The 24,671-nt window shown below is 39.5% G+C and overlaps 1 protein-coding gene across 3 annotated transcripts in view; it reads left to right on the forward strand.

Annotated features, from left to right (window-relative positions):
• RSRC1 (arginine and serine rich coiled-coil 1) overlaps positions 1-24,671 on the forward strand; it is a 166,508-nt gene that overhangs the window by 15,539 nt on the left and 126,298 nt on the right. For all 3 annotated transcript variants that reach the window (XM_083504495.1, XM_083504493.1, XM_083504494.1), the window contains exon 4: positions 22,302-22,478. In XM_083504495.1, coding sequence (XP_083360621.1) covers positions 22,302-22,478 — 177 coding nt within the window. The remainder of the gene's footprint in view (positions 1-22,301; positions 22,479-24,671) is intronic.

A 24,671-nucleotide genomic window follows, 5' to 3' on the forward strand; every position in this document is an offset into this window, starting at 1 on the left:
TAACACATAGTCAGATATTTTGAACTGAGAATTTTGAGCCTAGCATAAAAATCATAATACTTGCAATATAATATATTTGTATTGAGTGCTGCTTCCAGGTTTTAGTATTTTTCTAATAGAAATTAGAGCCTTAAATGATTAAAGACTTAACTGTTCAAAGTGTTGGACACGTGAATCAATCTGAAATGCAAATTCTTAATTAATTTTAAAAAAACCTCATTTGTTAAAAAACCCCGCACACCTTACATATCAAGTAACATAGATTTTCTTCACCCAAAAGACAGATGTGTTCATATTACATTTATTTATTTTATTTTAGTTGTACCTCAGGTCAAGAATTGAGGCTCCCTAGTTATGCTATAGATTCAAAATTGTCCTACAGCAAAACAGTACAATGCAAATAAGACTTAATAAGATCACAAACTGAATTTCAGCAAAACAACCAAGATTTACATTAAATTAGGAATTTTAAAACTGATTTAGTTTGTTTTACTGAGCATTTGCTTAATAACATTTCGTCTTCTTGCAATCTTTTTAAAGACAATAATTCCTCTGTGAAATGCGGGCACATCCTCAGCAGAAAAATTGAAAGCAACAGCTCACTTTCTGAAACCACAGATATAGTGATATAAAGAAATATTTCAGCTCTACAAAATTTAATAAATCATCCCATTTCCTAATTTGATCATATTAGATGCTGATGTGGAAGAAGCATTTCAAATACCATCTCCTCATTAATATACATCAGTCTGGGGAATAGAATAGAATACTTATGCAGAGATGTCACAGTTAGTGTTTCTTAGTTTACTAAGTGGAACAGGTTGATGCGATACTGAGTGCTATTTGTCAATGTCTTGTTAAAATGGTTTGGGTCGAGTTATGGAGTCCAGAAAGACGGCGGCTGATAAATCAAAAGTGGATTGAGTGGACAGGAGGCAGTGATTGATACTGTGACAGGATATGAAGAAAGGAATCTTGATACAAGCATGCACAATATTGAATATGAGAAGGAAAATGACCCTGGAGTATGGATATTATTCAAGGAAATGAGAATAATAATATCAGTTTGAAATTATTGCCGTGTGAAGATTAGGATACGGCAGTTCTTATTAGGCTATTATGTGTTCTGGATGGTAGCATTAGAATTCTATACAGTTTGCACATGCATACAGAATCAAGGTATTCCTGGTGGTGTTATTTATTTCTATTAATTGTAGAATTTGTTTCGTATGTCATGCATATGTGTTGCATAATTTAATTCTTGAATTCGCAAGGCATTCATTAGAGTAAAACAAAGAGTGCAGTCATAGTCTGCATTTTCAGCAGTTTTGTGGTCTAATTATGGTATAATACACTATTTTTTAATTGTATGTCTTATACTAAACTGTCTTAAGTTTAAAACTCAGGGTAAACATGGATGAAATTTGTAATGTATGCAATAAAAGATAGCAATTTCCACAAACTGCTGAAATTTGAAGGTAAATATGTTTCTGGATGCAAAGTCATTAATGCCAACATTATATATGTATTATAAATCTTTCATGTTTCCTCATACTACTTGGATTAATGTGTTCTCCTATGGAATTAGAGCTTACATTTAACAGTTTTCCAGATATGAACACCAAATGTAACATTCAGTATTAGTGTATGTAGGTAAATAAGTACAGTGGTGCCTCGCAAGACGAAAAGAATCCGTTCTGTGATTCTCTTCGTCTAGCGGTTTTTTTCGTCTTGCGAAGCAAGCCCATTGAAGGATTAGCGGATTAGCGCTATTAGCGGCTTTTAGAGGCTTTTAGAGGCTTTTAGAGGCTTTTAGCGGCTTATCTGCTGATCAGATCAGCTGATAATTGGCTTAGCGCTATTAGCGGCTTTTAGCGGCTTATCTGCTGATCGGATCAGCTGATAAGCGGCTTAGCGGCTTAGAAAAAGGGGAGGAGAAGGGGGGGGAAACAGAAGGAACTCGCAAGACATTGTCGTCTTGCGAAGCAAGCCCATAGGAGATTCTTTTTGCGAAGCACCTCCAAAACGGAAAACTCTTTCGTCTAGCGAGTTTTCCGTCTTGCGAGGCATTCGTCTTGCGGGGCACCGCTGTATCACTATAGGCATCAGATAAGAACACAGGAAGAGCCTTCTGGATCAGGTCAAAGGCCTGTCTTAATTCAGCACCCTGTTCTCACCAGATGCTCACGGGGAGCAGCAGTATTCTCCCCTCTTGTGATTCCTAAAAAGGCAGACTGCCTCCAATAGTGGCGGTAGGCATAGCCATTATGGCTAGAAGTGTGAAGAAGTACGTACTTTTATCATTCCCAAACTTTCCAACATTCTGCTCTGTTCCTGGCTTCTACTATCATGAGAGAGAGAGAGAGAGAGAGAAATACTTCTTCCTATACACTTTTTCTGTAACATGTATAATCTACACTTCTACCATGTCTCCCACCTCCAGTTACTTGCTGTTTTTCTAAACTAAAAACTCCATATGTTGTAACCTTTCACCATAGTTACTCCAACTCTTTCATCATTTTGGTTGCCCTTTCCGTAACCTTTTCCAGGTCAACAGTATCCTTTGTGAGTTGAGGCAATCAGAAGCTTCAACTGTATTCCAAGTATGGCCTCGCTGTGGATTTGTATATATTTATTATTTTCTTTTATTTAATAAAATTTATATACAACTTGATTGTAATAAAATTTCTTGAGCAGTTTACAGGAAATATTGACATTATCAATAAAACACTCTCTCTCTCTCTCTCTCTCTCTCTCTCTCTCTGTGTGTGTGTGTGTGTGTGTGTGTGTAAATAACTAACAGGAAAAGAGATTAGAACTTGTCAACTTCTGTATGTCTGGATAGGCTTGCCTATACAAATATGTTTGAAGCAGGTGCATCAAAGAGTGCAGTGAAGGTGCCTGCCTGATATCAGTAAACAGGGAGTTCCAAAGTGTGAGTGCCACCACACTAAAAGATCGATTTCTTGCAACTGTGGATTGGAATGAGTATTATATGGCACCTGTAACAAACAGTACCTGTTCTACACATTGAAGTGGTTGAGTGGGCACATATGGGCTAAGGAGATGCCACACTTACGACATTGGCCCCTTTCCTAATGACTCCTAACATGGAATTTGCCTTTTTCACAGCAGCTGTAAATTGGGTTGACATCTTCAGCATCTTGCTTGGCTGCTTTTATTTGTTTGTTACCTTGTTTGTCACTGGGGCTGAGATGCTTAGTCAGCTGGGGCTCCTCTCTAGCTCCTTGAGCAGGTGCCCCCTGGCTAGCTTTCCCCAGCTGTTTGCTGCCATTTAGATCAGAGAGACTTTTGTTGCGCTTGGGTTTCCGTTCTTAGGCACCACAGTTCAAGAATGATGTTGACATGTTGGAAAGAATTCAAAAGAGAACTGACAAGGCCATGAAAGATTAAGAAGTCGAATCATATGTAGACTGATTTGGAGCTTAGATGGTCAAAATCCTTAGGTTTAAAACTTTCTTCATTGATGAGCTCTGCAGTGACATAATTGATAGCTTTGGTAGCACTACTAGTTAGAAGTATTCGTTGTATGATTGCATTTGGTTTGCGGTGGCTAGCTAATTGCCCAGAGGTGTTGAAAAGAAATCGTCTGTCCCACAAATAGGGAAGGAATTCTTGCTTTTGATATAATGTGACCCTTGCTTCTTAATGGTATGTAGTTATTTCTGAAAACCCACTTTCATGTGGTGAAGAACTAACTACTTTAATACAATTCCAAAGTGTAGTCTTATTAGCTACCCAGTCTTTTTCTATGTCGTTTGAGAATACAGTTCTCATGTACCAGTTGTCCTGATCATTGCAAGAAGCTGTTATTTGGCAGTTGCCAATTTCTGTTAATTTCCTACATCTTACATAGAAACGTGTATAAACAGTTTAAGCAAGGAACTTACTTATAACAACCCTACATATGTAATACTGGTTGTTTTGATTATTGTACTACTTTGCAAAGAGAGAGAGAGAGAAGCAAGCAAGCAAGCAAGCAAGCAAGCAAGCACTTCATTATATGCTCTCCCTTGGAGCATATAATTTGCAACTTTATCAGGAGAATCCATTATGGTATATTGACCTACAGCATCTTTTTAAAGTAGTCCATGGATGAAGAGTGTTGCCAATCGTGTTCTTTGTTGTTGTTAATTTCTTTATCACCTAAACAGAGAAACAAATTTATTACCACCCACAAGTTGTCAAGACTTTAGCTTGAGAAGACTCAGTAAAAATGTCGGTGTTTTTCTGAATAGCTCTTTCTTGAGGTATGGTGAGAAAGTATGGACACATATGGAAATGTATGTGGACATCACAATGTAACATATGACACAGCCATGTAGAGACCACTTATGTTACTTTTGTTGAGGGGGAAAAGCTATACACATATAGTTGAGGCATGGAATATTTTTGGTCAGTTTGAGTGCAATTATGATAAGTTTATGGTTTGGGCAAACCATAGTTTGCTCAGGTTGGATGTAATGGAAGTCAGGGATATAACAGGATCATGTGAAAGAAGGAGGAAGTGAATGAGTTCAAGACTTACTTATGTAATGCCAAATCATGTGTTGACATTATGTCTGAATTGCCCCATTGCATGTATCTGAACCAGGCTATAGGTGGGAATTATGGAGTAGAAAATCCAAGTCTTAGAATGCTTCCTATCACCCAAAAATCTTAGCAGGTTGTAGTTGCTGATAATTTGATAATCATTGTCTGTGTAAAGGCTGGTTTTGGTGATTGTATGAATTGGACAACTGATGGTGGAGACATCCAAAACTGTGCACATTGAAATAGGAATGGTTATGTCTTTACTATAAAGCATTAGTAGTTTTAGCTGTTCATATTATGTAATGCTCCTACTCATTTTATCCCTTATTCCCTCTCCATATATGCTTGAAGTAGCTTACAGACCAGATGCCACTATAGTAGCAAATGTTTTCAGTAGGCATGGTCCCTTTTTAAGAGAGCAACATCTGCAACGACACTGCTTTTAGAAAGAGCACCACCATAGAAACAATAGTAACGGTACATGGAAAACAGCATGCACCAAGCTAATGATGGTGAATATGCAGTCTTTCAAAGACTACACGTTTTAGTTGCTTTGGATTAACAAGTATTCACTGAAATCAGTGGAAACCTAGCATAAATGCCAAATTAGTCCAACATTTTATTTCATATTTTAAAAACCACAAAGCCTTTTAAAGCTCATAAATTTTATTCTACTGAAAAAAACAGGATGTGCTTGTCACTACTTTAAAAAAACATTCATGCCTTTTGAAGGCATATAGACAAGTATTATTTAAGTTTGAACTATAGCTGTTAAAACTAAAATACATGGGATGAAGCTTCCAGTTCTTTCTTTCTGACATGACCTAAAAAGCCAAATGGGTTATTTTAAAATGCACATCTAAATTTCAAATTATTTTTTAACTGATTGGAAGAAAATCAAAATGACCTTCTTACACCTGAGATCACAGCTGCAAGGTGCAATAATTTCCCCATGATATGCTACCAGGATTTCTTAAACCTGCTATATGGTTGGTATTTAAATTCAGTACTTGCGCTAGCATCTTTTAATACAATTTACGTATCTACATAGCTTCTTTTTATTTTTAAAAAAATCAGTGTTCAGGTAAAAACAATTTATGCTGTAAGAGGTTTCATTACCTAAAGGAAATGTTTGATACAGTACCGTATTAAATGGATTTGGGCACACTTTGGGATGTGGTAGTAACCAAATGAGAAATTGCAAATCTTCAACATATCTGGAACCCAAAGATTGTACATGGTCTACTGTATACATGTGACATGGTGGCTGGAGGCCCTTCTAGAGCAGTGGTTCCCAAACCTTTTCCATATTGAACCACTGATCTAAAGCATCATTCCACAGTGATGTCAGAAAGAGAAATTCAGCAGTGCCTCTGACCCCTTAACATAGTCTATTCATACCCACAGACTACCTTGAACATAAGAACCACCTTCTTGATCAGGCCAATTGCCTGTCTTGTCTAGCATTTTGTTCTCACAATACATACCTTTCTTGAAGAGTTATATATGCATGGGGTGGATTAGAACTTTGTTTGTTATTAGGTTAATCATTTTTGTGTTTTTATACTTGTAAGCCACCCTGTGATCCTCGGATGAAGGGCGGTACTGTATATAAATTTAACAAACAAACAGACTTTTCAAGAGGGACCTGCAACTTCTCTGCTTTGGAGAGGCAAATGTTTCTCATTAGTTTTTGCCATAGGGACTTGCATATGCATTTGAAATATTCTGCTGTACTTTTTGTTTTATTTAAAACAAATAATTAGGACCTAGCAGAATCCATATTGCTAGATGTATTAATTGTCAGTGTTTTATTGAAAAGATTTGTTTTAGAGTTGGTAATTGTATGGAAGGTTATAGCACATAGATTTATTTTAAGAACAATTGGCTGTAGTTCGGAAGACTCAAAGCAAGTAAGAGAAAGTTTGTCATCTTGAATGTAATAAAATAATAAAGGGCTGAAGTAAAAGTTTACATGCTATCCTTGAGCATCAAACCATCAATGAGGATATTAGTAAGATCTAATTGACCGCTTAGGGAAATTAAACTTCATAAGGCACAGCCAAGGACTCTTAAGTTATCAATAAGGACAGAAGCTGCTGGTGACAGCTGCTTTGATGCTTTTCATTGGCATGAAAAAGCTAAAAATGATGTGGTATAAGTACTGTTAATTTGGTGTTAAATATGGCTGAGAATCATTATAATTTCCCCCCTCTCTTCCCCCCCCTCTCTGTGTGTGTGTGTGTAGACAGACAGACAGACAGACAGACAGACAGACAGACAGATAGATAGATATAGATATAGATATAGATATAGATATAGATATAGATATAGATATAGATATAGATACCCCAGGTGCACTATTTAAGTATTAAGGATAGTTCTGTTTTAAGGTGTGTGGTTTTTCAAATAGAAGGATTACGAAGAACAGAGAAACATTTAGATTGCTTTCTTTCTGAACATAGAACAAAACTTACAAAATCTAAGATCCTGCAGTATCTGTACTAAGAGTCTCTGGTTTCATTTGGCCCTATTCTCCTTCAATTTGGTTTGGCTTGTATGACAAGCTCCACACTAGAATGGTATGCCAAAGCTTATGATCTTGGTGGTTCTAAAAAACAAAACTTGAGTTTTAAAAGGAACATCATTTTTGTTCTTCATACCATGTTGTCATACTATATTATTATTGCTGGTTTCTATAATCAAATGTATCATAATGTACTAAATACAATGGGTAGTATTCAGCTAAGTTTTACTTAGAGTAGACCCATTGAAATTAATGGACCCAGTCATGTTCATTGATTTCTGTGGGTTTACTGTACTACTGTAAGTAAAACATAGTTGAATACTACCCATGTAGAGAAGGAGGTGCTTAATCTCAGGGTCACGGGTTCGAGTGTCACGTTGGGCAAAAAGATTCCAGCATTGCAAGGGAGTTGACTAAATGATCCTTGTGGTCCTTCCAGCTCTACAATTCTGTGATTCTGTGACAAAATATATGGAATCAGTGCCATCCCCACTTATTAAGAGGTAGAGGAAGGGAGAGAGTGCTGTGTGGTAAGAAAGAGGACTGTCTCTTTTTCTCAGTGCAGCACAGAAAGCAAGCAATCCAACAAGGAGACTAGCAGGCCAGTCGGGAAGCTTTTACACACACTGTGCTGCCAGTTTTCTGCCCCTGGTTTAAGTTACAGACTTGATATACACTGCAACTGCTTTCACCCTTGACCATTGGCCATACTTGCTGGAGCTGATGGCAGCTGTAGTCCTAAACATCTGGAGGACACGAGGTTGAGGAAGAATGGTTTAATCACTCTATCCTGCTGACTTCCAAAACAAATATAGATTTTTATCGTAATACAGAGCATTATTCACTTTATTCCAGCAAGGGTTAGCGGTAGTAATGGCTATTACTTATTAAAAACTTAAAGCTATAGCTTTATATATATATCCCATTAATAATGTTTTATGTACTTCTTTTATTGGTGTTTTAAGGATTTAGGGTATATGCAAAAAGAAATAATCTATATCTTTTTTTAAAAAAGTTTTAAATATTTCAGTTTGTGATTATTGAGACAAAGGTAGACAAATTATTTTCAAAGATTTATTTGTGTAACTAAAGAGTAGGCAATATGGCAAGATTTTGTACTGCAACATAATATTGTCACTTAATGGTGCTTTTAACTGTCTCTTGAGAGCTCTCAAAAGCCAAATGACAGACTATAAAATGGCACAGGAGTTGATTCAGACAGACACCCATGTTATAGGCCTGTAATTGTTAATGGAATACTTGAAGCAGAATTATATTGTGTTCAGATGCAGTGTTGTCAGGACCCACAAACTCAGCAAAACCATATTTTAGAAAAAAGAAGAGGTTGTGCCTTTTGATCTGTATGAAGTTTCCTTGGCAATATTAATTGCATTTCAAAGTTGTATTTCCAAAGTTGTATTTTATAAGCTTAAAATAATGTTTTTAATTCAAAATTATTTTTAATTTTGAAAACTATAAGTAGCTTGTTAGATAATACAATACATTTGCTTTATAATACAGTCGTACCTCGAGTTAAATACTTAATTTGTTCTGGAGGTCCGTTCTTAACCTGAAACTGTTCTTAACCTGAAGCACCACTTTAGCTAATGGGGCCTCATGCTGCTGCCGCGCCGCACAGTTTCTGTTCTCATCCTGAAGCAAAGTACTTAGCGCCCCGCTCCCGATGGCTGCGCAGAGCTGCGCTGATCCCGGGACTGCAGGCAGCTCTGCGCCGCCATCCGGAGCGGGGCGGGGCTTCGCGCCCCGCTCCCGATCGCCGCGCAGAGCTGCGCTGATCCCAGGATTGCAGGCAGCTCTGCGCGGCCATCGGGAGCGGGGCGGGACTTCGCACCCCGCTCCCGATGGCAGCGCAGAACTGCGCTGATCCCAGGACTGCCGGTCTCCCGAGGGTTGCACAGAGCTTCCTGAAGCCTGGAGAGCGAGAGGGGTCAGTGCGCACCGACCCCTCTCGCTCTCCAGGCTTCAGCGAAAGCCTGCATTCGCCCCATAGGACGCACACACATTTCCCCTTCAATTTTGGAGGGGAAACAGTGCGTCCTATAGGGTGAAAAATACGGCACTTGTGCCTCAGCTGCAAGAGATGACTGGTTACTAACATCCTCTTGCTGACTAATGGCATCTGCCCTAGAAGTGGCATCTCTGTCCTAGAGGAAGAGGGACAGTTTTCCATAGAAGGACATAGTTTCTACACCTGACTAGCTTTGCAGACGGTCAATTCTATAAAATTTTTAGTAGAGTAGATGAATTTTCTTTCTGCCCCTTAATTTTGGAATGGTGACTTCAGTCCCTCCAAAGCACAGTTGCTTGCTAATAGGTTGATGAATATCTCTGCTTCTGTCCTTTGGCTTTCTTGCCCTTGAATGCCCTTGCCCTTGGGATACTTGAGATGAAAATTGAGATGGAGTGAAGTGGGTATTTTAGGAACCACCTGTTAGAGCCAGTTGTGCCTGTTTACTAGTTAAGGAACAGCTTCCAATGTTATAATTGAGATAATTATTGTGGATTTTCATGTTACAGCAAAGTACAAACCCTGGATCAGAAAATAATATTTATTTTGTAGTAAAATATTAGGAATGAGTGGAATGTAACACTCAAAGTGTGGAAGTAGGTGGGCACATAATTTTGTTGCTTTGTGTGTGTTTCTAATTTCCCTCTAATGTAGAGTCTCCTGTGTTAACATTTGTATCCTGCCTTTTCCGCAGGAGCACAAGGTGTTGTACGTGATTCCCCCTAGCTTTTTATTTATTTATTTAAATCCTCACAGCAGCCTCGTGAGCAAGGTTAGGTTGAGATTAGTGGCTGACCCAGGCAGTGAGCAGAAACAGTGGCTTGGTTTGCATCAAACGGTAAGCCAAATTGTGGCTTACTGAGACCATGTGAACATGTGGGCTCCTGGAAAAGAGCTCGCAGCTGCTTTGTTTTTCCCTGATCCTTTTTACAGTGGTACCTCGCAAGACGAATGCCTCAGAAGACGAAAAACTCGCAAGACGAAAGAGTTTTTCATTTTTTGAGTTGCTTCGCAAGACGAATTTCCCTCTGGGCTTGCTTCGCAAGACGAAAACGTCTTGCAAGTTTGTTTCCTTTTTCTTAAAACCGCTTGAAGAGGTGCAGTTGCGACTTGACCGTGCTTCGCAAGACGAAAAATTCGCAAGACGAAAAAACTCGCAGAACGAATTAATTTCGTCTTGCGAGGCACCACTGTACTGCTGATGAGCTAAGCTAAGGTCTCAGGATTAAGCTTTCTTATTGCTAACCATGATCTTTATCCAAGGGTTGTCATGATTAGTGAGGAGAGAGCTTAACCATGAGTCATGGTTTGGATGACATGCTGAATCAAGGGTGGTGAGCCTGTAGCTCTCCATATGTAGTTGAATTTCAGCCCCCATCAGCCCCAGCCAGCATGGCCCAATGGTCAGGAAAGATAAGAGAACAATATCTGGTAGGCCAAAGGTTCCCTAACTCTGTTGTGAGCTAAATCCAAGGGTTGTCATGATTAGTGAGGAGAGAGCTTAACCATGAGTCATGGTTTGGATGACATGCTGAATCAAGGGTGGTGAGCCTGTAGCTCTCCATATGTAGTTGAATTTCAGCCCCCATCAGCCCCAGCCAGCATGGCCCAATGGTCAGGAAAGATAAGAGAACAATATCTGGTAGGCCAAAGGTTCCCTAACTCTGTTGTGAGCTAAATCCTGACTTGGTGCGTCATGGGGGCAAAAAGGACTCTTGAGGGAGGAGCAAAATGACTGTGAGCTCCTCTTGGGTTGCCTGTACATTCCATGTCTGGAATAAGGGAGAAGAGAAATGTTAATTCTGTACTTCATTACTGAAACTTCGTAACTGTACTTCACAACCTTAAAAGTGTGTATGGGTGGTGGGTATGAGACCTTCAAAGTCCAGGGTCTAAAATAACTTTGCTACACAACTGATTTGGGTGTCAGGTCAAACCATGGTTAAGCTTTTTAAAACACATTTTGACATTGTATCTGAATCAAGCCTTTAATTGTGCCTGTATATTGTACCTATATATCCGGTATTATTCACTATTTATATATGCTTGTGTATTTCCAAATTATTTTGGTCTCAGTCTATAAAGTAATTAGACAAATAATAAAAGTAATTTTACCTAATTGTATAAAAGTGCTTAAAGCTTGCAGTGGTAAGAAATACCTGATTTTTATACACTAAGTGTTATTTTTCCCTTTTTGAATATAGATAGGCATTTCACTTGGTGACTCACACTGAAAATCTGCTACCTATCTATATCAAATGTATGCTAAAAGTTAGTCTATTAAAACTGTTAAGCTTTTTGATTACAGATGAATGAAAAAAGTCTTTCTCTATATAGGCTTCTTGAATTTCTTCCAAATTAGATTTTAAATGCCAATTAGGAGGTTGAATATAGTAAAATAAAAGCAAATACATCCAAAATAGCTTCACCTTATGGCTAGTTAGGCCTTTTCTCTCAAAAGTGGAACCTTTGCTCTGAGCATGGCTTTGAGAAAGATATTCAGCTTAATGAACACATTAATTAGAACCATAACTATTTATAAGATAATTAGAAACGAAGCATGGTAAACTGGGCTTTTCCTGCAATTAATGGAGGATTAATTACTGGAGGTAATGAAGTGGTTTTTTAAATGCATTAAGGTGAAGTACAGAGATTTGCAAGGCTTTGTGATAGTTGCATAATTATTTCAGGCTGTTTGAGCATAGCTCATATGAGATCGCTAATAAGCATCATTGCATCATTATGTATGCACTTAAAAAGACTTACCACCAAAATGACTGCCTAATTATTTCTAATTGGCAGGACTCTGTGTAGTCATTGAGCTGTTTGTAGCCATTTTAAGGTTCATTTAACCATCCTTGGGGCCATGTGATAGATGGAAAAAGCTTCAACTACATGCTGGCCTTGGCTGGCGCCGTTAATCAATTTTGGTGGGCTTCAGTTTGAAATGCATTTGCTCATACAGAGGTCAAAACCTGAAGTAGTCCAAGCAAAGTTTTGCTTTTTGAAATCACTTTACTGTATTCATTAGCAATTAGTAAAATAATTGTGTCTGTCACTATATTTGGATTTCCATATGACTTGGTATTCTTTCATCACTGTCCCTTCTCATGCCATATTAGCTTCACTGGAAACCAAATATTCTTCCAACAGACCCTTTAACAACTTCAGTGAGGTGGCATATGTTCCCATATCCTACCATTCTTCGTTCATTTGTTAGCTTAAACAGTGCAGTACATTTCAACATAGTCATCTAATTTGCTCCCAATTGATTGCTGAGTGAAAGTTTCTACCCAAGGACAACATTTTAGGGCTTTCAATGATATCTCTAAGGAATTAGTCATTAAGCATTAAGAGTGGAAGCAAAAAGCAGTCAAATCGAATTCTGACATTTACCAGAGTTCTGTAGTTAGAGCTATCCATATCCAAGATGTTGACAGCTTTCTCTCTCGCTCTCTCGCTCTCTCATTCGACACACACAGTCAGACATCTTCTGATACATGAAAGTTGCTTAATATCGGCACTTGTTCTAGAAACTCAGTTGTACATCAATGTAAGTGCACCAGTTTGTTTTAAGATTTTGTGAATGCTGGAATGTCAGGTTAAAGTGATTTCTTCACTATGACCTAATTGGTATATAGTTATTTTATTGTAGTTTATCAGATTTAATGTGACATCCCATTAGGTAAGCGTCTGTAAAAAGTTTTCAATGAGTGCATTGTCCTGTTAAACATAATCATGACCATCTGTGGGATGTTGTCAAGGTACATAAGCCATTCATATACCTTTAAGCAAACAGCAGAGAAGCACATTGTAGACTTAATAAAAGAGGTCAATATTATCCTTTCCGTTCTGATAAATATACTTAATTTAATATTAAAGCATAAGATTATATGTTCCCATTTAAGGTAAATGTGATAAATAGATCTTTGTACATTTTAAAATAACATTTAAATTGGGAGAGAACTTTGTAACATGCACTTAAACAACATGACCTAGGTCAGCTAGTAGATTAAACACTATAAGAAACCTTCCCCTCCCCCTGGAGATTCATTTATTATTTGCTCTACAGACACCTCTCTTCAGTGTTCATGTGTTCAAAATATTTATATATTGCTATTCATCCAGGAATTCCATGGTGGTTAGCATATTTTAAAAACCATCAATAAGATAATATAAACCAATCAAATTGAAGCCAACAATTAAACAATAAAAGAGCAGCAAAATAGGAGGGATAGCAGCACAGTGGGGGATAGCAGTAGTCAGTAAGTAGATTTCATTCAGAATTTCCAAAAGAATGTATGGAATATATGAAAAGCAATCAAGGTGGAGGCTGCCCAGCTCCCTCAAGGAAGAATGTTCCAGAGTGTTGAAGCTACTAACGAAAAGGTGCAGAAGTTAATTTAGCCTGGATTTTGGCTCAATATCTAATACTGTCACTGAATCATGCTTTCAGCTGAGACTGATAAATTGGATCTGCCCCTGATTTGTCTTTGACTTTGCACACTTGACCAATCCCACCGTTGGTTGTGTGTGAGACCTTAACCTCCTTGAACTCTATAGGAGTTTGGGGCCTGGAGCAGGATATGAGTCTATGGATCTAGGTGGGAAACCCTTTTCAACTCAAAGGCTACATTCCTTTCTAGGTACATTTCCAGGGATGGGTACGACCAGAAGCAAAAGTAAGTGGAGCAACACATGTTGATAAATATAGAGGTTAAACCACCTTCTCCATGCACTACATTCCTGGTCTGGATCAGGTGCTCACGTAGATGTTATTTTTAAAGGAATTGCAAGATGCGTTAAATGCAGCAAACATTTAATTTTTCATCTGCTTTGGCTCTCAGTAGCATCGTGCCTGAGGATAATTTAGTTCTGAAATCAGTTGGATCTAACAAGCTATTCTTATTGTTATTTACTTATTACCCACTTACTAAAAAAAATCTTTGTGCTTTAGAAAAGATTAAAAGCCAGAAGGGAAGAACATATTTGATTTCATTTCACTTTTAATTTGTATACCTCCTGACACCCTGGAGAGGTACTGCCATTCAAAGTAGATAATACTTGTTAGGAGGACAAACTCTGACTTGATGTGAGGGATCTTTTTATGTTCTTGTAGAGGACTCAGGTTTTGACTGCTATCCCTGAACCTGAGATTTTAATAGCCATACTAGAGGTTGCTGCCCCTGCTTGTATCACTAACCAACCCCACACACTTGTCAATCTCCCTCTTTTTACATCTGACCAAGCCCCCTTCATCTCCCTTTCCGCCTCATCCCCAAAGTCCCCTCCCCCACCTTTTTGTCTTTTGTAGGTGGTTTCCACTGCCTCTGTATATCTTAAATCAGTTGATAGAATAGATACTCTAATATTCAGAGAACGATAAATGTCATCAGTTCTTTGTTAGGTACTAGTGAAATACCCATCATTTGGATTGGCAATTCCAGTGGATGTCGGGGAAGAAAGGGAGTACTACTAGATCACGAGGATGCCAATGGCAAGGAGGAAGTACTCCCCTCCCCCCCAGCATCTGGAAACTTAGCAACAGGAATTTATCTTATGCAGTCAGACCATTAGTCTGTCTAGCTCAGTATTGTCTGCAATGACTGGCAATGGCTCTCCAGTTTTAAATAGTGCATTTTTCCTCCAGATACCAGGGATGGGGCCTGGAAATTATGACATGAAAGCTCAACTGTTGAGCTATATGAGATATGGGAACTCTTCTTCCCCTCCTTGCTTGGAACTTTCCGTGGTCAAACAAGGGGAATGGGGTGGTGAGAGATGCTGCAGGCTAGTAGTGATGACTTATTGTGGGTGAAAAGTGAGACCTCTGGGTTCAGATTCAAGGGCATCCAAGTGCAACAGAGGAAAAGTTCAGTATTCATCAAGGTGAAAATTGAAATGTTCCTAATGTTATTGATTTAAATATGTTGAGTTTTGAAAATGTGGTAAACCATCTATGTATGCAGTGGTGCTAGAAATCGGAACTTTAACGATCTTACGTTTTAGAGTAGTAGTCTACACATTTTTTTATTGTGTCTAACAACAAATACTTCAAAATTTTAATATGTGACGTGTTGAGAATATCTGACAAATGACTTAATAGCTTCTTAACTAACTCCACACTGCTTATTGTGTGTAAAATAATCTTAAAACAAATAACTTAGAATCAGGAGATGGATTTTTATCTTGTAGAACGATGCTGCCAGCAAAGAAACCCTTTAGTAGTAGTAGAAGGCACTAATAGAAATACAGGCACCCCCACACTTATGTGTGATTGACTTGTGCGCAACTGTATATGTGCAGCATTGTGAAATAATTAAGTAATTTAATTCATACCAGGGAATGGAGGGAGAGAGGAGCCCAAAGAGGGCGGAGAAGAGACTGGAGGCACAGCAGGGTTTTATTTCGGGTGCTTAGCCTCATCTAACAGCTGATATGTGTGGTAGCATAGCAGCGGCTGCCGCTTTTCCGCATGTCCTCCGGCCTCCTGCTGACCCCAGAGCTTGAGTTCCAGTTGTGGATATTTTGGGTACAGTATTTTTGATCTGGACTGGAGAGAGAATGGCAGAGAGGGCATTTAAAGGGTGTTTAGATGGCACTCCCTACTTATGTGATTTTCACTGACGTGCATGGGGGGCTGGAACATAATGTAAGTGGGGAGTTGCCTGTATAACAACGTTCAACATTTGAAATCTGTAATAAATGAATATACATCTAGCTATTAGACCGAAGCAAAGTTGTTTGTGTCCATACCTGATCACGCTAAGTGTTTTTCTTGGCAACCTTAGCCCTACATCTGCAGAACTTATGAACATCCAGAAAAGCTGTTTGTTTTGACTTGTGTAAAGTATTTCGCGGGGTTCTCTAGATAAAAAAGGCACTTCAGATGACTAAGGGAGGAAGATAATAGGGTTTTCCAGGACCGAAGGAGGAGTGAGGCATGGAGGCGGAAAGCATACATGTTCTGTTTGCTTGTGCATGTGGGATATTTGTAAACACAGGGCAGAGGGAAGGCCAATATACACATGAGTGCTAGAACATTTTGAATAATTTTCCAGTACTGTACAACTCTTTACATCTTTAGAGGTGGAAATGAAACACTTATGAGCATTAAAGTGTGTGAGTAGATTGCTTCCAAATTGGCTTATGTAGACTTAAGTGTATCTCAAATAAAGCAGAAGTTTTGTTTCCCAACAGTGTAGTTGAATTGATATGATGCCTTTAACAATAGTCTTCGGTGATAATCCATGTTGAGCAACACACTTTTTTTTTGGTGAGCTTTGCATCTCTGTCCATGCCCAACAGGTTTGCTAGGCATGGACTGTGAGGTGAAGGAGCACTTAGTCTTGAATTCATTCAAGAAGACCAGATTTTACGTGGAACAACGCTGTAAGACAGTGTTTCCCAACCTTTTTTGGGCAAAGGCACACTTGTTTCATGAAAAAAATCTCGAGGCACACCACCATGCCAGATGGGGAAAGGTCACTTTTTACTTATGTAAAAAAAAATAAAAAAATAGTAACAGCATAGAAGGTAATGGTTAGGCTAGCATCCCTCTTCCAAATATGCTAGGTTTTTATTTGCAGGGACTGTTCTACATGGGAAAGCATTCAGCACTGTCATTCTCCCATCTGCCATCTGAATTGGTACTATTCTGGGTCAACTTACTCTGCTGCATGTGTAGATGAAAATGGCACCAAGTGTGGGGGAGGGGGCAGAACAGGTTTCAGATACAGGATATTAAGCATACACGTACTTCAGATTGAACTGGTTGCTTGCTTTGCAAGTTTTCATTTCCCAAATGACTGCCTTGGCAAGCGCAATACCTACCAGGCTCAACGCCGGTCTCGCGCTGCCGCTTCCCACGCTCTCAAGGACCCGGGAGGAGGAAGGCGTGAAGGGAATCCCGAAGGTGCGAAAACCTCGCGCATGCGGAGGTCTTCCGCCTGCGACAGCCCAGTAGGTCGGCCGAAGCGAGCGGCGATGGGATGTGGGAGGGAGCTCGCTCGCCGCCCCGCGTGTGCCTATGTGGGGCACGTTACAGCCCCGTGACGTCAGCGCCACGCAGGCAGCCAGGCAGGCAGATGGCGAGAGCCCCGCGCTGGGCGGCCTCTCCTCGCCGCCCCGCCTCTCGCCGCCCGACTCGCCCGCCTCGCTCCCACGGCACACCAGGCAACGTCTCGCGGCACACTAGTGTGCCGCGGAACACCGGTTGGGAAACACTGCTGTAAGATGACTGCTGGAAAATATTTCAGTGGGATCCAGTTCTGCTCAGCGACATTCAGCTTGTGTTGGTTGAAGGGGGTCGGGGAGACAATCTTTATCGGCTCTTACTCCTTCTGCGTCTCAGGAAAAGTTCCCCAGAAGGTTGGGGGACTGCTGGAGCAGCATGAGAGGCAATGTAAGGGACTGCAGGAGAAAGGAGGAAATGTCATCACCCGCTCCAGTGGGGAGACTTTGCTGAATCTTGGTGCCTTCTGTGAGTGGAAGAGCTCTTCCATTGTGGAATGGGCCAATCTGCTTCCAACCTATCAGGTTGAAAATAAGTTGTGCAACTCTGTTGTATGTATCTCATAGCTTGTATCTTGAATGGAATAATATTATTTATAATTTGAATTGTTGTGGTAAATATATTGCCAAAAGTGTTGGTTGACGTTTTTTAGGGAGACTTAAATTACAAGGACTGTCATTAAACCAACGGCTGTTATTGATAGGTGTGTCCATAAAAACTTGACATTATTGAAAAGCCAATTCATGGGTGGGTGCTGTTTTCCAGTGTTCATAAGTCATTAAAATTTAGCACATGCCATCTTAAGACTAGTCCTCATGTGTGATATCATTTGCTTAAGCTGCCTGATAGAGTGGGGTGAAAAGAAAACCCAAACTATTTTTCTACTTTTGAAAAATGTATGCTTGTTGATTTTTTAACTATTAAAAAAAGAAGATTAGATGGCATTTTAGTGTGTTGGAGCAATATAATTGGGGTAATGCTAAATGACACTGACCTCATTTCCTAGAGAACAATGAAAATTAGTAGTTTCACATTTTATTAGGCTGATATTCCAGATGTAGTGTATATTTAATTAAGTGTAGTTTCCTTTTGGATATGGTATGTGTATCTGTTTTTTGTCGCAAATTCTTTCTAGTTTTACAGTTTTCCACATGTTTTCTTTCACCATTTATGTTTTTTTTTCAAAGCAGAGCTATGAGAGCTTAAATCACTTTAGTATGCAGCAAAACAGTTCTCATTCAAACAATAAACGCCATTTTAAAAAGCCCTTAGATCTTCTGTCACTTCATAAATACAAATGTATAAAAACAGTATGCAGTTGTAGTGCCCACCTGCTAATTAAATGCAGATTTCCTCAAACTAGTTTTAAAATCTGCTTTATTTGTTTCAACTCTGTCTCTGTTTGGATTACATATGGCTCTTGTGAAACTAATTATGCTTATGGAGCAGCTGTTAAATTTAGTGCAAGTCATTTTATCCAATATTTTACATTTTAATTGATTACCTGTGAAGAAATTAGCAAATTAGCACTTATTGTGCAGTAACTGAATAGTCTTTTATAGATATTTTCAGGGTTTTCAGGGTTTTTTTTAAAGCAAGTGGGCAAAGTGCTGAAGGAATAAAGACATTGCTTAGGAGTTAGACAGGAAATATTTTGGTGAACTCTTATTATCTGGTGTGAAATTCCGGGATGCTGAGTGATGCCAAGCATCTGTGTGTGTTCTGTAAGTTAGACATAAAAAGATTGGAAAGAAATGGCTTTTTCATAGGATTTTTGTAGCATATGGGCTTATCTGGATCTAAGAAGTCTTTGAAGATCTTTGAACTTGACTAAATGACTTAACCTTTGGCATGATGGGTGTGTGCTATGGTGCTCTGAAAGCTTTTCCCCCTTTTTTTGGAGCGGGCAGGTCTGGTAGCCCATTTTCCATGTTAATTTCTTCTACGCCATCACTTCCTTTTTTGTCTTCCTTTCTGTGATAAAACTACTTTGTCATTCGATTGTAACTATGAAAATATACATAATAGAATCTTGTTAAAAATTCAGGATGCTATCTCTAATAAATTATATGTGGATTAGACTCATTGAAATCAACATAGGAATAAGCATACCCCACTTTCATTTCAAGGTAAATTCTCATCTTGCTTTAGCCCTTAGCCCTATGTTATTTTTCCTCCTAGTAAAAAGGAGAGGTCTATACTTTGGTGGTCTCAGTAGGAATGGGATTCAGTAGATGTAGGACAACCAATGACGTCGCCTGCCCTGTTACAGATTTGGCACAAGCAGCAGGAGCCCTGGGGCTGTCTCAGCTGGGAAGGGGGAACCTTCCCGATCCCCAGCTGAGCTGTGCAAACAAGCTGTGTTGTCCCAGCCCGTGAGTGAGAGCTGGGGAAGTTTCACCAGGTGCTTTGTGGGCAGAGGCCAATGCAGCTTGTTTTTTCAATATCGCGGTATATTGCCAAACCACAATGTTAGGCTGGTGAAACACCGCCATGTTGAAAAACTGATATCGCCCAGCCCTACTCCTCCCCATTTCATCTTCACAACAACCCTGTGAGGTAGGGTAGGCTAAAGTATGCTGATTGGACAAGGTCACCCAGTGAGCTTCATGGCTGAGGGGAGATTTGAACCTCAGGTCATAGTCCAACACTCTAACCATTGTGAATCAGAATTTTACAGCACCAAATGCTTCTGCAGCATGAGTCCCAAGTGCCTCAAACTGGACTAGTGAATCCATGCCTCATGGGATTATATAGCATGGTTTTAGAGACCAGTATCTCATAACCTGAACTGTGCTAACATAATGTATAATGGGGTGGGGAACATTTTGCAACATGAGCAGCCTCCTGGAGTGTGCTTATGGCAGTGGTGGGTACATCTGGAGGCAAAAGTAGATGTGGATACAAACAAAAATGAGTGTAACAAAGGACACAACTCTTCCCTTTGTACAGCAAGGTTGTATTCTAGCCACACTAAAGACAGGAAATTCTATACATACCCTCTTGCACAACTATCCGTCCAGGCATCATCACAGTTTAAGAATACCTTCCAAGCCAGCAAAAGCCCTCAAGGGAGAGTTTGGAGTAGGGCCAGTGAGAAGGGTAACCTGGTCAGGGTATTTGTGGCCTAGGAAGAATCCTTGAGGCCTGGAGGATCACACTTGGCTGCCAGGCCTGTTTCCCTATCCTTGCTGTATAAAGTGGACCCTTGTCACATACCCTCCAACATTTCACCGATGAAAATAGGGACATCCTATTCCATAATGATTCTTTTACTATTTATACCCTATATATCATTGGTTTGCCCCAGCACTCTGGGCAGCTTCCAACATATATAAAAACACAATAAAACATTAAACATTAAAAAGCCTTCCCTATACAGCAGGGGGTAGTCAACCTTTTTATACCTACCACCCGTTAATGCATCTTTCTTGATGGTAAAATTTTCTTACCGCCCACGAGTGCTTGATGGAAGGAGGATTCAGCTTGTGCCGTAGAACCCCCTACCTCCCACCTAGAATCCTGAAACGCCCACTAGTGGGTGGTAGGGACCAGGTTGACAGCCCCTGCTATACAGGATTGCCTTCAGATGGCTCAGTGCTTGGATAACTCCATACCCTCCAACATTTCTCCATTGAAAATAGGGACACCCTACCATTCCCTCCAACATTTATCCAGTGAAAATAAGGACAACCTAAGGAAAAGCGGGACATTCTGGGATCAAATCAGAAACCAGGACAGCTTCTCTAAATCAGGGATGTCCCTGGAAAATAGGGACACTTGGAAGGGCCTGTTGTAGCTATGAGACTAAAGTTGCATTCAGATGTAATATTAAACCACGGGTTAGTGCTATGGTTCCCCCATATGCAGTTCTAATCTTTCATTTGCAGTTTGTAAACAAAATGTTGTTTCCTAGAACTGTGGCTTGTAAAAAAACAACAACTACAGTTTGTTAACAAACCAGGATTTGGACAAAATGGGAAAGTGCAGTTTGTGTGATACACTGCAAATGTAGACTTTAGATCTCATTGTCTTGTGTATAAAAAAGCAAGAAAGGGAAGAGTCTTTAGGTCTAAGACTTACTCTTGCACATTCATTCTTACAGCACTATACCATGATTTAGTGCGTCTGAATGCATCGTAAGCTTGTACCCTAAGGGGAAAAGTTATCTTTCTAAGTTTTGTGTGTGGAAGCTTTATCGGTAAGAAGCAGCACTTGAAATGTTTCCAGAAATTTTTGGGGAACTGTGAACCTGGTATATTGGTGGGATAACCTCCTAGTGGCATAAAGTGAACCATGTAACGTCTTCCAATAAAGACAATGCCACATTGAGTGGATTATAGTTCTAAACTGATTTAGAATCTGCAACATCAGCATTTTTCACTAAAGCTATAGCTATATGGAGTGGCAGTTCATTGAATTCATTGCAGAACATTCCTCATCATTTGTTTGAAAGGATCTAAGGCAACTGTTGGTATTTGCTGCTTCATTAGGACCACCATTCTGTTTAAGAAATTTTAATCAATCTTCAGGTTTCAGTAGATTAAATGAGTGTATTGCATTACATTTGTATATGCTTAAAATCAGGATTTCTAATAGGAAGCATACAGGGTTTTATATCTGCACTATGAAATCGAGGGTTTTTAAAAAAGTTTGTACAAAATAAAAGATTAAAGTGTGATTGTCACCATCTCTCCTTATTTCTTCCTAGCAGCTAGTGTTCTGCATTATACTGTCTGTGCTCATGGAGAATATCTTAAGAGCTCCATTAAAAAGTAATGCAAAAAATGGTTTAGCATTATGAACAGCCTTGAAATCACATGCTTCCTCCTTCTACCCCCTCATAGGTTGCAATAAAATACTTGCATTCCTGATACAGCAACAAGCCATATTTTGCTGTTTTGCTCTGAACTGGAAAAGTGTGATATGTGCAAACCATAGTTTGTTTATTTAAATAGTTTTAAGACCCCTTTCAGGGTACAACACCATCACAAGGTAGTTTTTTGCAGGAGTCTTGCATTCCTGAAAATATAGTAATTGTAATTAAGCCCAGTAGCTTTTTAAAAACCAGCAGTGATGGGGCCATATGTATCTTCCTGGGAAGAGAGGTACAAAGGTGTGGGTCCATCACTGGAAGAAACAAACAAACCCACTTTGCTTACTGTTCAACCTTATAGGTCCCACTCCAGACCTCAACAACGGTCTTATAGCCGAAGCAGTGAAAGGACCAGTCACAGAAGAACACGCAGCAGATCTCGTGATAAAGAAAGACGTAAAGGCAGAGATAAAGAGAAGACAAGAGAGAAGGAGCGGGCTAGAGGAAAAGAAAAGGACCAGCATTATACCCAAAGTGGGTAAGTAACAAAGGAAATTAATTAATGAAATAGTGAGATAATTTGAATATCATAGTATTCTTTTTTCCCTTGGTTTTAAAGTAATTTCTTTTAGAAATATTTAATATGTTGTGATCTTATATAGATCCCAGTAGTCCTCTCCTGCCCCCAAATGCAGGCCACTAATCAGGTCAGCAGGTACCGTATTTTTTGCTCTATAAGATGCACCAGACCACAAGACGCACCTAGTTTTTGGAGGAGGAAAACAAGAAAAAAAATATATTCTGAATCTCAGAAGCCAGAACAGCAAGAGGGATTGCTGCGTAGTGAAAGCAGCAATCCCTCTGTGATAGCTGCACAGCCTGCATTCGCTCCACAAGACGCACACACATTTCCCCTTACTTTTTAGGTGGGAAAAAGTGAGTCTTATAGAGCAAAAAATACGGTATTTAACATCAGCATAACTGCAGGAACTAGTAGTCACAGGCATTGGCCCAGTTCACATGTAATAGTTTAAAACAAATTAAGGTTTAATGTGAATGAGCACTCCACTCCACTTCTCTCACTGCTGTTGTGTTGTGGAAAGACAAGCCTGGCATGCTGTGCCATATTAACTGAGGCTTATGGTTTGTTTCATCCAAACAAACAATGAGCTGTAAGATAAGAATAAACATTGGTTTCCATTTGTGAGTTTTTTGGAGGACACAAACCTGCTCCTGGATTTGGAGAACACAAGCCATACTCTAACCTGTGTCTGCAGCAGAGGAGCACTATGGGAACTTTTGATCACCGTACAGTAGCAGGCTGCTTTTTTTTTACATTAAACCATAGTATTTTAAACTCTAGTATTTTAAACTATGGTTTATGTGATGTGCAAGCAAGGCCATTCATTAGGACCTTGTTTTTCCTGTTTCTATCACCATGTTAGCATGTGTCTTTCACTACCTGTAGCAATTGTTTCTGCTGTGTATGTGGCAATACTGAGTCATAATAATAAGAATATTTCTGTAGCACTTCAGAGTGTGCAAAGAGCTTCATATGCATGATCTCAGTAATATTTTCAACAATGTTGTAAGCTAAGCAAGTATTACTAATTTTATTTTGCTGCAGACAGCATACAGAATGATTTAGGAGTAAAAATATATTATGAGCATAAGTTCAGCATCTTGGATCCTGTCCTTCCTTCTTTTCTTGACATAACATTCACGTTCACAGATCCAGAGTTTAAAGAAACAGAGGACTAAAATAATACGTCTGGATGCAGTGATGGGATGGATTAGGGCCAATAAACTTAAACTGAATCCTGCAAAATAGGTCTGTGAGTGAGTTGTCCTCAAGTTTGGGAACTGGAAAGTTAATCTGTTTTAGGTGGAGTTGCACACTCTCTGAAGGAATGGGTATGCAGTCACTGGGGAACCAGATGGCCATAGTGGTTTGGAGTAACTTTTACTAGGTTCAGCTGGTATGGCTGTAACTGTTTAGCTACAGTGACTCACACATTGGTAACTTCTAGGCTGGACTATGGCAATGAGCTCTCTGGGGCTGCTGGTAAGGTTAGTTTGAAAACTGCAGGTGGTGCAAAATGTGGGGACTAGGTTGCTTAGTGGTGCACTCTGCCACACACAGGTAACTTGTGTGCTAAAAGAATTGCACTGGCTGACTATTTGCTCCCGAGCCAAGTTTAACGTCTTGTTAGGGATTTACAAGCTCTAAACAGCTTGCAACTAGGCAATCTGATAGAACACTTCTTTTGGTACAGACCTGCCTGTTTACTAAGATCGTCAGAGGAGGCACTATTATCCACAAGGCGTCTGGCAGAAATCCATCTCACAACAACGTGAAGAGGGCTTTCATAAGGGTGGCTCTCGCTTTATCGAGTGAGCTTGCTTCAGATATGCAGCACTGCATCAGGCACCTACAGCGTCGATCTTTTCCCACCAGTTAAAAATACACCTGAACTCTGACTTTAACCAACCTCTGGATATCATATATCTATCTACCTATATCAATCTCTCTAGGTCTCTATATATATAAATATAGCTATAGTGTAGAATGATGTCTAAGCAAATCTGGACCACAGAATAATTCACATTGGTCAGAAGAAGTTGAATCTGTTTTAATATCTTTTAAGAAAAGGTGAGATCTAGTATGTAAGTTTGTCGGTCACAGAAAGATGCTATTTTATTGCTGCTGAACTTGCCAGCATTGGCCTAC

The sequence above is a fragment of the Podarcis liolepis genome (genome assembly GCF_965112155.1).
Source record: "Podarcis liolepis genome assembly, chromosome: 5".
In the NCBI taxonomy this organism is placed as follows: Eukaryota; Metazoa; Chordata; class Lepidosauria; order Squamata; family Lacertidae; genus Podarcis; species Podarcis liolepis.